The sequence below is a fragment of the Serinus canaria genome, chromosome 2 (genome assembly GCF_022539315.1).
Source record: "Serinus canaria isolate serCan28SL12 chromosome 2, serCan2020, whole genome shotgun sequence".
In the NCBI taxonomy this organism is placed as follows: Eukaryota; Metazoa; Chordata; class Aves; order Passeriformes; family Fringillidae; genus Serinus; species Serinus canaria.
Window position 1 is genome coordinate 43,660,923 of NC_066315.1, and position 14,437 is coordinate 43,675,359.

General features: G+C 41.9%; 2 protein-coding genes across 3 annotated transcripts in view; one reads left to right on the forward strand and one right to left on the reverse strand.

Moving 5' to 3' along the window:
* Positions 1 to 4,897, forward strand: part of DNAJC13 (DnaJ heat shock protein family (Hsp40) member C13) — a 55,957-nt gene extending 51,060 nt beyond the window's left edge. For both annotated transcript variants that reach the window (XM_009086175.4, XM_050971567.1), the window contains 2 exons: positions 788 to 887; positions 4,065 to 4,897. In XM_009086175.4, the coding sequence (XP_009084423.1) occupies positions 788 to 887; positions 4,065 to 4,162 (198 nt within the window). In that variant the 3' untranslated portion in view covers positions 4,163 to 4,897. The remainder of the gene's footprint in view (positions 1 to 787; positions 888 to 4,064) is intronic.
* A 990-nt stretch (positions 4,898 to 5,887) lies between these two features.
* ACAD11 (acyl-CoA dehydrogenase family member 11) overlaps positions 5,888 to 14,437 on the reverse strand; it is a 29,365-nt gene continuing 20,815 nt past the window's right edge. The window contains exons 14-20 of the mRNA XM_009086177.4: positions 12,041 to 12,107; positions 10,431 to 10,516; positions 10,168 to 10,239; positions 9,097 to 9,251; positions 7,213 to 7,329; positions 6,678 to 6,787; positions 5,888 to 6,231 (exon numbers count right to left, since the gene is read on the reverse strand). Coding sequence (XP_009084425.2) covers positions 6,117 to 6,231; positions 6,678 to 6,787; positions 7,213 to 7,329; positions 9,097 to 9,251; positions 10,168 to 10,239; positions 10,431 to 10,516; positions 12,041 to 12,107 — 722 coding nt within the window. The 3' untranslated portion in view covers positions 5,888 to 6,116. The remainder of the gene's footprint in view (positions 6,232 to 6,677; positions 6,788 to 7,212; positions 7,330 to 9,096; positions 9,252 to 10,167; positions 10,240 to 10,430; positions 10,517 to 12,040; positions 12,108 to 14,437) is intronic.

Sequence of the window (14,437 nt, forward strand, 5' to 3'; positions counted from 1 at the left end):
CCTTATCTGGGCTTTAACACTTGGTAGGTGTGTACTAAACTCTGAATATCCCTTGTTTAACCTTCTGGCTGTCAAGTGCATCATTCCACCTAAAATGTTAGCACACTGCAACTGCAAAATGATTAATGTTTGGAATTTCTTCACCTCTTGCTTGTGGAGAAGTCGTTGCTTCAATGCATGTGATGACCACTAATAAAAAAGACAAATCCCAATTGCAGAAATGTTCTATGAGCTGCATATCTTTAACTGACAACTCTTCAGAACTTGTGTTATAAATGTAAATTTCTCTTCTGTTTTCTGAATAAATACATAAGCGCAACAGCATTATGGATATATATTGAAGTAAACTTGTCCCAATAACTGCTAGTTCTTAATGCCTTCCTCTTACCATTTTGTTGAAAGCTTTCTCAAGGGGAGGAAACTTGGAATAGGTCTTTCTTCCAAGTAGTCCCTGTCTTGCTCTAGTACAGGAAAAGTCCTATTCTCCCTCAGCTGTCAGTGAGTGGCAAGAGCTGCTTCTAGGGTTGCTTTTCCTTGTCACCTTTCTGGGGAACAAAGGATAAAGTCAAGCTACTGAATAACTTCTTTTGAGCATTGTGTTCAGCTGCACAATTCACATGGAAAAGTCTCCTTGGAAATGCGCACAAATTCCATGTTGCAGCCTGAACTACTGCCATATTCTTCGGTGTAATCCCTTCAGAATGGTTTGGCAATAGAAAATGGGTTTGTTTGCCTAGAACACAACAAATGTTACTTGCTCACTGTGTTATCTCTTCAAATACTGTAGGTAAATGAAATTCTGTCCCATTCTTCTGTTTGGAGTGCCTTCAAGGATCAGAAACACGACTTGTTCATTTCTGATACACAAACATCAGGATACCTCACAGGTTAGCAACTCTTTCCTGTTTATGTTCTGCATTATACTGAACTGTTTCTTAATTGTCACACTGGACTCTGGAGTTAGTTTATCCCCAGGATCTAGTGCCATCACGTGGTCTGAACAGTCAGTGCTGTAAAAATACAGTAAGTTTTTCAACACTTACTAGAAGGTAAACTTCTTACTGGTTAAGAATGTATTTCTCTGCGTAGTCTTTACTGTACATACTTAGCAACAGAATCTGGGCACTGGCAAGTACTCTGTAGTTATAAAGCAGAGATGTAATTAAAACTGACTAATGACAATAGCTTTCCACGCTTTCTCAGGATCAGTCTACTTCAGTTCTAGAACACAAATTGGTCTGCAGGGATGTGTAAACTGTCTTCAAAATCACTCAGACTGCCTATATCAGTTGGCTGCGTGAATTAACACAACTTTTGGGTTGGGCAGGTAGTTGAACTGTTGGAAAAGTTGGAATGCTAATAGGTTGGAGTATGAGGCTATATTCCAGCCAGAAGCAGTGGCCTGCCAGGGTGGCCTCGTGCCTGTATGTGGAGCTTGCAGCATATGCTTCACTGCTGCAGCAGTGCACCTTGGGTGGCTCCCTTGCTGGTGCCACCAAGATTGAAATGGCACCTCAGATGCACCCCAGCCCCACTGGTAGCGAAGAACATCATTTTAGCTGTGTGTGCTGTGCACTGTGTACACAAGAAGGTTGGCAACTGAGGGAACTTCCTTGCATGGTGCCGACATAATCCCAGATCAGTTATGTCGCTGCAAAATCAACTCCTGTTCTTCCTTCACTTGAGCAGCACTTGACAGACACAGTGTTGCAGTCCAAAACATCACTTATCGTATAAAATGTTTTCATATGTAGCAAATAATGGCATTGCAGCAAACTGTCTGCAAACCTCTGGCTCCTCAGTAGCCATCAGCTGAACACTTGGTTTTAAAGGCTGTGCCTCACAGGTGAGGGTGAGGTTTGAAAGTCCTTTGTGACAAGCCAGTGTGGACACAGCCATGTGCAACATCGAACTTTCTCATCTAACCCAATTTAGCAATCTTGGTAAAGCTTTTGAGCATAACTGAACTAAGGAGGTATAAATCACATGGCCAGAGTTTTTCCTGCAAGATACTAGCACGTATTTTGAGCCTTTCAAGTCAGGAACTACACCTTCTAGAAGTAGTTGCTTGTACTTTGAGAGTAGGTATTGCAACACTTGATGCATTTTTTTCACACAGGGCTCTGTGCTTTAGCTCTGAACAGGGGTTTTCTGGTTTTGTATTGTTTAATGCCAGTTTGACAAAGAACATTGGAACTGATTCAGTTTGCACTGAATTTCCTTGGTATTTTTGTAAATACTATAAATTTAAATTTTATAAATGCTATAAATTTAGGAATAGGAAGTAAATGGTGATTGATTATTGGCCAAGAACTGAAACTATACCAGAGGTGGTCAGGCTTGAGACTGGGGGCAATACAGTTTTCCAATTGCCTTAAGGCCTGTGCTGCTTCTAAATTGCCTAATGTTTAAGTGCTTGCCAATGTAGAATGAAGGTGCTGTACAAATGCAAAGTGTAGATGGAAACCAAGCTTTATTTTTAACCTCACTTATCTTGTATTCTGCCTTATGTCTTGCTTCAAGTTGCTTTGCTATTTGCTCTTCCCTTGAAACTTCCCTTGCTTATTTCTCTTCCCTCAGGTGTCTCTTCTCCTTCCCTTCTAACTGGCAGCAGTCCCCTTCACCTGAGAAGTGGGCTTTAGATCTGCTGTGTCAGGCAGCTTGCTAACTTCTGTGTAGCTCTCTAAAGCAGGTAGATACCACCTCGCAGAACGCACGCTGCGCTCGCTGCATTCCGAGTAACAGATGCATGTCCTAGGGCTGTACAAATGCGGTGTCCCAAACTGCCCAACACAGACACACTACACTGACACCTGCACTGGCTGGTCCTTGCTGGTACTACACAGGAATCCAGCGTTGAAACTGTGTTCATAATAGAAAAGCTTGAGGCACAAGATAATTATGGGGAATTTTTGTGCTAGGATGGGTAACAGCAGGTGTGGCACTTGGCAGGTTCCACTGATGGGCTGGCAAGGAGAGATCCCCTCCTGCAACCAGAGAGCTTTTTATTGCCAGAGGCGCTGCTTGCTTTGCTCTCTGCCTTGCAGTAGCAGAGTGGGACTGTTCGAAGGGAGACCAACCATGCTCTGATGTTCTGGCTGAAGTGTGAGAAAGGAGGGTGGGGCAGGAAGGAATAGTAAATTTGGGAGAACTCAGCGAGGATGGCTTAAAGGGACCCAGCAGAACTTAGTATGTTGAATATTGGCAGTGTAGGCTGGAGGTCTGAGACCAAGTTGATCGTTGTATTGGTGCAGGAACATTTTGTGAGTGATCAGTTTTCTAGTCACTAATATGATAAAAATTACTGTTAAAACACTTCATGCTGCAACCTAAGTTTTTATTGCATTTGTTGTTGAAAGTTTCTGTATGACTAAATTTTTGATGCCAGGCTTTAATTCCAGTGAGAGAGGCTTTGCCTGCAGGGCAAAACTGATTGCCCCTACCATAATCAGCATAGAAACTTAGTAATGGTGTGAGTCTGGCATCTCCAGCGTAGAATTTCTATATCCCAAGAATGCTGTCACTTTATTCCAACTGAAGGCACAAAATTCTGGCTAGACAAGCTTTAGGCAGTTCTGTTTCTTCACGGGGCAGCCCATTGGGTTTCCTGGAACTATGCAGCTGGGAAAAACCTTTACAACACTGAAAAGACACACAAGGAGCCCAGTAGTGGAACACATGCCTGAACTCACTTTAATTCCATGGCAGGGCTTTTCTTTAGCAAAGGAATGCCATCCCTGCTTTACTGCTGCTTCTGTGATGGAAGGTGAAATGGGTAATGCTGGTGGTTGGGGTTCTTTTTCACTTATTTGGCATATCAGAATAAAAAAAACTGAGCAAGCCCAAAAATGGTCCCCACAAGCTATTCCACTTGGTAGACTAAGAAGTCTTAGTTTCTAGTGTTCCTAGATTTTAAAGAATCTAAAGAAAAACTCTTAAATGTTCTTGTGTAAGGTGTCTGGTTGACTCAGATGATGTATCTGAGTGTTACTAGAGGGAATAAAGCTGTTCAGTCACCCAGTAGAAGGAAATCTAATCCCCAGTATTTGTTTTCCTCCTGAAAGGCCCTGGAGTTGCTGGTTACCTCACTGCAGGGACGACGTCATCCGTAATGCCCAACGTACCTCCCCCGGTAGACAATGAAGTGGGAGATGTCAGCTAAGGACTGGAAATCCTTGTGGAAGAGACAAAGGCAGACTGGCCAGTGATGAGGAACAGCACTTTCCTCCAATACATTGAAGTGAACTTACTGCCTTGCCAGGTGTTTATGACAGTGTTATTCCTTTTTTCTATGACTTTTTTTTCTAGGAAAAGTCAGTGATTCTAACTACCACACTGTAACACAAGAAAGCACTCTGTGGATCAGCTGAAATGGGTACACAAGAATTTTTTCTTGTTGTACATAAGCACATTTTGTTCCTTTATATTTGTTTACAAGACTGTGAATCGAACTTTCCTAGTTTTTATATTTTATTAATTAGCATGACTGGAGTTGAGCTACAGTCTAGAGGAATTGGGCTAAAATAACTTGGACCTCACCGACCCCACTAAAAGGGCATCCCTTCATTTCTCAGTCTGATGTGATCACTTCCATTGAACATGACCTGAAAGGGTTTGTTCCTGCACCAGTTCACTCATGTCCTTAATCATTAACATTATCTTTTTCCTCGGATCAAACAGCATTAGACATTTGTATGTATAACTGGCTTGACCAAATTGATGAAGCTTCAGCAAAAAAACCTTAAAAAGTTGACATGTTATGTAAGAAATTAGTGTAATTGTGAAATGTTCTATACATTATCCAGTATATAAAAACTTTCTATATTGAGTGTACATTATACAGATCATTCATATGTACATAGAATTTTAAAATAAAGGGAATTAAGAGCCTTGTTAATGAGATAAAGGTGGTATTCTTGTCTAGCTGTTCATTGTAAGTGAGGGAAATGAGGGCGGTCCGAGACCCTAACTGGAACGTGGCTAAATATGATCCTGGGCATTCTTGGTTGAAAAAACACTTTGTGCAGGTTTTGAACGCCTAGAGCAGAACTCCTGAACCACATGTAGTAGTACAGTGCAGGTGGTTTTGTGTTTGAAGTGCATTTCAGCCACTGACCTGCTGACACTCTCAATTTCCTGGAAAACATTCTTGGCAGGAAGCAAGAGGAAACTAAGGTGGATGGAAATGTAAATGAGAATTACTGCTTTCTCAAAAGAGGTTATAATCTTTGGTTTAAGTATCATGAGGTAAGGAACTTCATAGAATGCTTCTAGTTCTTCTAGGTCTTCTGCCACTGTACCCCCTGAGTGACCACTGCAGCTGTAGCTGGACACCCTTAGGTGAGCACTCAGCTCTGGGCTCAAGGACAGAACTGGCACAGCCTCATCCTGAAGACTTGAGCCAAGCTCAGTGTGTTCTCCCCAGGCTCCAACAGGAAGGAGCTTGGAGGGGGGAGTTTGTTTGTTCATGCAAACAGTAAACCCACATCTCCTTAACTTCATTGCCCTTTAGTTACCAGCCCTGTGTAAGCTGAGAAGTGATTATCCTAACTTCAGGAATCACTCCAGTGATAGCCTAACTCCAGGCTCCAGCCTTCTGTGCTGCCCTGAGCCTCACTTAAGGGAAGCTAGGGACAGGACTGAGTGTAGTCTCAGTGACAAGGACGGCACCTGAAAGCAGGAACTGGAGAGCAGAGGGTTGGACTGCAGCTGAGCTTTGGAAAAGAAAAAGGAAGGTACTACCCTCCAGTGTTTGTCAATTTAACAAATTCAAAAGTTTAGCCTAGCTTGCAATAAATTAAATTGTGTGGGACTTCTGACTCAAAACTGCTTTGTCTACAATAAAAGGATAAAATGCTTTGATTCAGAACAAAGAAAGCACTTTAGGCCTCTTAGAAAATAGATTTTATTTAGTGTTATAAAGAAACCCAGGTAAGTGTTCTGCAAATTCTTAAAAGCAAGCCCATAATTATTAAGTGTAATAATTGAAAATAGTGAGAGAATTGCTTCCAGTTAGAATCAAGTTTTTGTGTTCATTCAGTTTTACCTTAGATACCATTATTACACTGAAACTTTTCCTTAATCTTCCCTCCATTAGAGAAGGCTTTATGCTGCCATTAGATTTTTGCAGTGAGCTTCTTGGACTGATCAAGGAGTTCCCACCTTGCAATTGTTGAGAGATGAACTTCATCGGGCCCGTCTGCTAGGCGCAAGCTGCGTATGGACGCGAACCTGCGGGGGCAGAGCTGAGTTAAGGCTGGGCTCCTGACCTGCCACAGCAACCACATGGGAGCTCTCAGCACTGCTTTTGATGCCCTTTTGACACTCCTTGCTTGGAAAAGTGCTGTCACGTGGCAGATACTGCAGCAAAATCTTCCTGGCAGGATTGAGATGGGTGGGCTGGGAATTCAGAAGTTTCGCTTCTCCCCAAGGCCATAAGAGATAACATTAAGTTTTAGAAGCACATCCTCTTTACTGCTGATAAGAACTATTTTAGGTCCAGCGCCAGCTTTTATTTTTTGTAAGGGTAATTGCACTATAAAAACAATTATGTTAAATTTTATAGCTTAAAGGGACAAGCACTATTATTTCATGCTGAGGTGAAACAGCTTGTACTGATGTTATAAAATATCATAAAAGAAATGCTTAGAATCTACAGGAAATCTCCTTTTACTCACATGAAAGCCAAAGGAAAATCCTGAGAAACTCCAGCTCCACCACACACCTGAACTGCACAGTCAATCACTTTAAGTACAGCTCGAGGAACAACCACTTTGGTCATGGCTACCTGGTTAGAAGAACTCACATTATCAGTAACAGTTTCATAATCAAGTGAAAATATTTACCCAACACTTCAATTGAATATTGGTATCTCTCAGTACTTTCCTTCCTCTTTGGGTTGGATGAGAGCTCTGCTGTTCCCATTCCCAGGGTATGGTAAAACTGTTTCCAGTCACTCAGAGCTATCTTACTGTGTTGAGACAAGCAAGCAATGCTTGAACAGATTTATCTCAGCTTCTGACTGAGATCACTGCCAAATCTTCTGACAATTAAAAGCATCTCTTAAGGCTCTTTTCAACATGGATTTATACTCTACACTTAGAATAATAATGTTTAACAATATGTTTTACCTACCATTCAGCTAGCTTTTACCTAGCTGAATGCAGAGGCATTGCATCCACCAAGTCCTAGCTACCCAAAAATAAAATTTACCTCTCTCCTTGCTCTTCTGTTGCCCAACATGTCGATCTTGCGGGCTGTTTGTAGTGTGAGCAGGCGAGCCTGTTCTATGCTAAGACGGCATTCTGCAATCCAGTGGGCAACAACTTCCTGCAGATTCCAAAGTCAACATCAGGACATCAGTTAATGCATCTGACCACACATGGAGCTGCCCCCTCTTCCTCAGTACATGCACATTCAGTCAACCTACAGCCACTTGTGTGCAAATTAAAGCATATCTAAGATCAGGCATAATAAAACACTTGACTAACAGAAATATTAAAGAGAGAGCAATTTCTCCTGACAGGAAATAAGAAAAAGGGAAAACCTGTGGATTCTGGCACCTTATCAGACCCCACTGTGTCTGGCCATTTTCCTGAAGCCATTCTTCCATGCCTGCTTTTTCCTCCCTCCCTCTTGCCATACCTCACAGCCTTCTCTCCATATAAGTCCCAGTATACAGAAATAGGGGGTGAAAGGGGAGAGGAATTCCAGTTCTGCTTAAACTGGTGGTGTGTGGTGCATGACACAGAGGCGAACAGCTGCAGGGTGGTGCCTGCTGCCTTTAACTGATGATAAATTGGATCCAAAATGAAGTTATGATCTTGGCAGCCCTTCCCTACTCTTCTTGGCTAATTCCCCCCCTGCAGCCAACATACCACAGGAGAAACAAATGTTTGTGATGCTTGTCAGTGCAAAAACTGTTTGGAGCCTGACCCAGCCTCCACTTCTAGGGCTGTGGATTTTGTAGGACAGAAAAGCAAATAAATGTGCAGCACTTGCTTCAGTGCAGTCTAAAAGCTCAGCTTGGCTGGTGCCAGCAATGGTGATCTGAACCTGGGTGGGGTGTTCAGTTCTCGTCAGTCAACAGCTCCTGGAGTCATAAATGATGGCCTGGGTGGGGGCAGGCACATGGGTACTCAGGAAAGCCACCAGCCTCACCTTGTCCTTAGCAAGGACCTGCATGGGCTCAGCAGCTGTCTCCAGGTGAGCCCTGTGGCTTCATCAAACATCACTCTTACTTCAACAAGCTTCTCAGAGCCAGAGTGTGCCTCATGCACCTCTTACTCATTCTAGGTTCAAGGGAAGTTGGGAAATTATATGACTGGAAAACCAGATATGTAAAGTTGCTCCCTCTGGATCTGCACAAACAATTTGCTACAATCTGTGCCAGATGCTATTTCAATTTCCTCTTTCCATTGCTTTTACTTGTTTTTTCCAATAAAGCTATCCTAGCTGTTGGGAAAGATTAAGGAACACTTGGAATATGACAGGCCAACTACCAACCTCTGATGGTTCTTATACAAAGCAGACTGTCATGTTTTTATTATTTTAGCAAGCTCTTGCTCATGAAACAGTATTTCAGTCCTGAGCAAGATAAGAGCAAGGATCTCCAGTCTTCCCTTGATGGGGTCTGTACTTTTGTAAGCAACTACAGATACTTGATCAAAGAAGCAACATTTTCAATGAAATTTAGAGCCCCGAGTGTCTCCAGTGATTGTGAATGGAGACAGCCAGGTGACAGAATGAATACACAAAAATGGTGAATTCAGATTGTAACTACAGAAATGTAAGCTGCATGCCTGAAAAAATACCTGTCCAAATAGATCAGGAAAAGCAGAGAACACCCAGTGAAAATTCCATATTAAAATCCAGCACAGGGTATCTAATTCATTGCACATTGCAAGGGAAAAAAAAAAAAAAAGATGCTGTAGTTTGTTTTTTTTCCCTTTGCCACCCAAAGCTTTATGAATAGGAATTCAAGGTTAGGGCACAGCTGCTGCCATGTCCATTATCAGAGCCACAAGGCTGTGTGTGGGCAAAACAAAGGTCAGTGTGTGGAGTGTGTGAACTGAGCCAAAGAGGGAAGGTGCTTACGTGCTGATAGAGTTTCTTGCCGAAGGTCTCGCGCTGAGCCGCGCGCTGGCACAGGATCTCCAGAGCAGCCTCGGCCACACCCAGGGACCGCATGCAGTGATGGATCCGGCCTGGCCCCAGCCGGCCCTGGGCTATCTCAAACCCCCTGCCCTCACCTGGTTGGAAAGAAAAACAGGCTCTGCAGACTCCCTCTTGAAAGGGTCCAAGGCTCCAAGCAGAAGTGGCCCCATAGCAAAATAAAAGAAGCAGAGGGGAAATAGAAGAAATCAGCATTTACACTAAGTGAGAGAGCAGAGTTCTCCCTGCAGGGGACCACAGTGGCAGCCTGCTTGTTACTTCTTTATAAGTTCTGGCAAGTACTGGCCACAGAGTGCAGCAAAACATTCTTTCTAAAAGTCTGTAAAGTCTGCAAGAGCTGGTTTTGGGGGAAGAACAGCACTTACATGTGGTATTGAACACAAGGGTCACAGGATGAGGGAAGAGACGAGAAAGTTGACTCCATGTTTCAGAAGGCTTGATTTATTATTATATGATAGATAATATATTAAAACTATACTAAAAGAATAGAGGAAAGGATTTCACTAGAAGGCTAAGCTAGGAATAGAAAAGGAATGAAAACAAAGACTTCTCCCAGACCGAGACCGGCCAGACAGGTGATCTGTGATTGGCCCGTAATTGGAAACAGCCTGCTGAGACCAATCACAGATTCCCCCTGTTGCATTCCACAGCAGCAGATAAGAATTGTTTACAGTTTGTTCCTGAGGCCTCTCAGTTTCTCAGGAGGGGAAAAATCCTAAGGAAAGGATTTTTCATAAAACATGTCGGTGACACTTACAGACTTTGCTTTGCTCTCCTTCAAGGCAATAATATTTGCATGACACTCAGAGCTGCCCTGCTTCCTTCTGCTCTTAATAAGGTACATTCAACCAGCAGGAAGGCTGCTAAAGGAAGAGTGGGCTCCCTCAACTGACCAGAGCTGTTTAACTTATGGTGATTCATGACACAAACCACTGTCTCGTAAAGCTTGGTTCATTGCTGTATGTATTAAAATAAATCAGTGCTGAAACTCACCCAGTATTATATTGGAGACAGGTACTCGCACGTCATTGAAGTGTATCTCAAAATGTCCTCCATGGATCTCATCTACGAAGACAGAAAACACAACAGCAGGGTAAAATGAAGGAGGATAAAAATACAGGCCTCCAGTTCCTAACCTTTCTTCTATATATCCATCTTACTGATTTATTTCATACACAATATTTATTAGTATAACTGCAGCTTCTGAGCCTGCTCATAAAGTAATACACGTATAGATGATAAATATGATCACCTACCCATGTAGCCAAACACTGAGAGAGGTCTTATCAGCTTTAGCCCTGGGGTGTCCATGGGAACAATAATCATACTGTGCTGCTTGTACCTGATCAAGATAAAAAGCACAGTTACATCTGAGCCTCCCTTCTGTCTGCCCCTTCTGCTTTTTTTATTTCCCATCCTTAAATTAAGATGTGAAAAGCCATAGCTGAGATTTACCTCTACCACCTGCACATAAAGCCACCTCTACCACCTGCACCATCCTGCCCACAGTGTGGCTTCAACCCTTCTTGACCCACCAGTCAACAAGTGAAAATGTATTAGTGGCACCTAATGCACCATGACTGAGAAACTCCTGCTGCTGTCACTTCTGCACACACAGTTCTGAATCACCCAGTCAGCTCCTCCTCCTCTACCTTTCTGTTTTGTTCCCAAAACCAGTGTATCAGAATCATCATCTTGGCTTGCCTACAGCTTAGGCAAGAGAAATCCATCCCCATGTTTACATTCCTTCAGAATATTTAAGTTTTAGTCACACAGAACTGGAGGTGATGCCCCAGGTCTCTGAATTCAATCTCCAGTTCTAGCAAGTGGAATTAATCCCCTCCATTAACTTCTCTTCAGCTTCTAAGAGCTCAACAGATTCCACTGTCTGTATAACTTTCAGGCAAACCTTCCTGGGTGCTGTGTGCAAGTTACTGATTGCTTCTTGGTGGAACCTAGCCAAACCTAAAAACTTCAGATTATCCACGGAATTTGGGCTAAAATCAATCTTAGCTATAAATGTCAGAATTCATTGCCTTGCAAGATGTGTGATGTTAATAGCACCAGACATGGAGCATTTTATTCATTACTTGTATAAATTTTTGCAAAAGCTTGCAATTCTAGTTTGGTAAAGAATTGAACGTGTTTGTGTCAAAGAAGAAGAGGTAAGGATTATATTTACACATACAGGAATAAAATTAGTAGGTCTGATTTAAGATGTGCAATGCTCTCTGCTTACACAGCTTCACCTTACCAACACCCCATGTTTCAGCTTAACTTTCTGTATCTACAGATAACTTTGTGGAAAACTTAATCAGTAACTTCAGGTCTCTGATGTGCCACTTGTACCCATTCTGATCAGGAAAGCTCTGAAAAGTTTTGGTTTTATTATATAAGCATTATTATTTAATTCTTCCTGGTGTTAATTGTTTTTGACACTACACTTAGAAAATAAATTGTAAGCCAGAGTTGTTGGTTATTGATGCAGACTAAACAATTGATGTAGACGCAAATTTGTGTGACCAAGATAAAACTAGTGAAGCCTCCAAAATTTCCTGATCCAGTTCATCACACAGCTGCACAAACACTGGTGCATTGCTGGTGCAATGGAGAGAGGTGGGAAGCATGCCAATGAAAGATGGTAACAGTGGAAAGGTTGGGAGGACTTAGTCAACAGCATCTGACAGCAAAACAGGAACTCAGGCTACAAGAGACAGGTGCTGAGGTTTAGAACATCCTTCTAATTTAGGAGCACATCCAACTGGTCAAGGCAACTAATGGAATTTCACTTAACAAAATTCTTGCAAGCAGCAACTCCTCCAGGGAACAAGTTTTAGGAGATTCTGAGTCTCCTAGGAATTCTTACCTGGATGCTGATGGGTTTTTAGTTTTGCCCATTACAATTGCAACTTTGCAATTCGGGTTCCCAGCGCCTTAAAAAAAGTGGCAAACACAAAAATTGTTTTTAGCATAAAATCTCAAGGTAGAATCAAATTAAGTTTCATAACAAGAAACCCTACTGCCTTCCTTTTGTGAGGCAGGAAATACAATCTACCCCTGTTTTTACATTCTGAATAGCACACCGAAACAAAATACACATTAGTACTTAACATGTAAAAGGGAGCTGACTTGTGGGAAGGGGAACATGAAAGCCAAACATCCAAACCCTCCAGGTCCATCACTTATTCCTATGAAAAGGGAACAAGAAGGTACTTGAAACGGAATCTGATTACTGGAATCTGATTCAGTCTCAATTACAGCTGAGCAAATAAGTGTGACACAACAGCACATCTGTCAAGGTAACATGCTGCCATTTCAAAAGTAAAACTTTTAAAAAAACTTCTTCAACCTAAAAAGACTTGAGGGTCTATGTGGGAATGAAACACCAACCACATTATAACCAAATTATGCAGATAAGGCTATCGAAGGGTTACCATGATAACTGCTACTACTTCAGCATAACTTTTCTGGAATGCAGAATTTCTCCCCCTTTACACAAAAGATTTTAGATTGCACTTTGAAGAAAGATCTGAGTGAACATTGTTACCTGAAAACAGCCTGCTAGCATTTCAAGCCATTGATAACATTATTTGAGATGTTTCTTATTATGGACATATTTATTAAGCCTCTGTAGCATAAAGACAGCACTTTGATTTACTAGTCCTGAAGGAGATTCTACCATTGATTAAAATAACACTTCCATGATCCTTAATCCTCCCTGTCTTTTTCTTTAGGGGTTTCTTAGTACCAAAGCATGCTCTCATTCCTTTCAAAGCCTCCCACAAACAATACAGCTAGGGAAAATACCCAATGGGTGTAGCAATCAGTAATTTTTTTGTGCAGATGACAAGCTTTGTAGAGATTCAGTTCAAGGCTCGATCTGTAGCAGCTCGGCTTTGTTCTGAGGTTACAAGCAAATACAACTTTAGGACTTCTCTGGCAGCTGTTCTCAAAAGGCTTGGGAGACTCTGGTCTGGACAATACAACCACCTGGCTTTGAGCTGAGCCACTTCCTCCTACAAGCAGCCACTGTGATGGCCAGGAAGTGGGAGAGATTTATTTAATTGTGATAAACACTGCCTGTTTGGAGGGCCAGACTGCCAGATGTTTACTTTCCTCTTCTGCAATATCGAATTCAGCCATTGTTTCCAGTGAGGGCTTACAAAGTGGTCCATGAGCTGAACAATGCCAACAAGCTAAAAATCCCAGTGAAAAGCTTTGGGCAGGGGCATAAATCAACTTGGTAAAAAAAATTAACAAACTGGATCCCAAACACTTGGCTCATTTGGGCAACTGCAACAAGCAGCTAATCAGATCCAAATGACCCAAGATATGCTTTTCAGGGTACTACCCTGCACAGGGAAATGTCACCCCTGCACAAGGGGTATTTGACTCTTCTCCCTTTCCATGGAAGGTAAAGGATTGCACAAGTGCTATTTTCTAAAACAGACCTATGTTCAAGTGAGGTTTACAACAAAAGATGTTTTGACCTTCTGGAAACTCCTGAAAAACTGTTTTGTAAATAATCCTCAAGTCACATCCCTGCTTCAAAACAAAGGGCAAATTTAACTATGTTGTATGAAAAAAAAAAAGACCCAAAAAACTCACAAAACCTCAGAAGAAGCTTTCATGTTGAACTCAGTGAGGAGTTCACTAAAAGCTGGACATCTGGTTAGATGTTCTAAATCACTTGTACACATTTCTGGAAGGCAAATGAATGAATACTGTCCAATCTCCTGTCTAAGCACAGCAAAGGATGGCAGATTCCTGGCCCTTCCACTCCTTAGAGTCTGAAGTCCTGAAAAACTAAAATAAATTTTATGTCCCTTTGACCCATAAAAGACTGAAAAAAGTTATGGTCTAATGCAAGACTCTGAAAAACTCCAGTGCTTTGGATGGAATGCAAACAGCCTGGATGGAATAAACATCTCTTTTGTAAATGACATTTTCACATCACTTACAGAATTCAAAGATGTTGCTGGAGGATGGAGAGGAAGCATCAGAGAAGCTTGTTATTTTGGTAGGAGGTAGAAGTAGTTTTGCGAGAAAATTCACGATTGAAGAAACACTGGATGTTTCAGAAGGTCAGTTTTACCCATATTTCCATATTGGTGAACTTTGAATAAAGTTTTCAATGTATGTGACTGCACAAACCAAAACTTTTAGACCACAATGCTGTTACACTGGCAAACATCTTTGGTTTAACCAACTTCTTATACTTTTGAACTTTTTGTGGCTTTCACTCACACAGTGAGACAAAGAT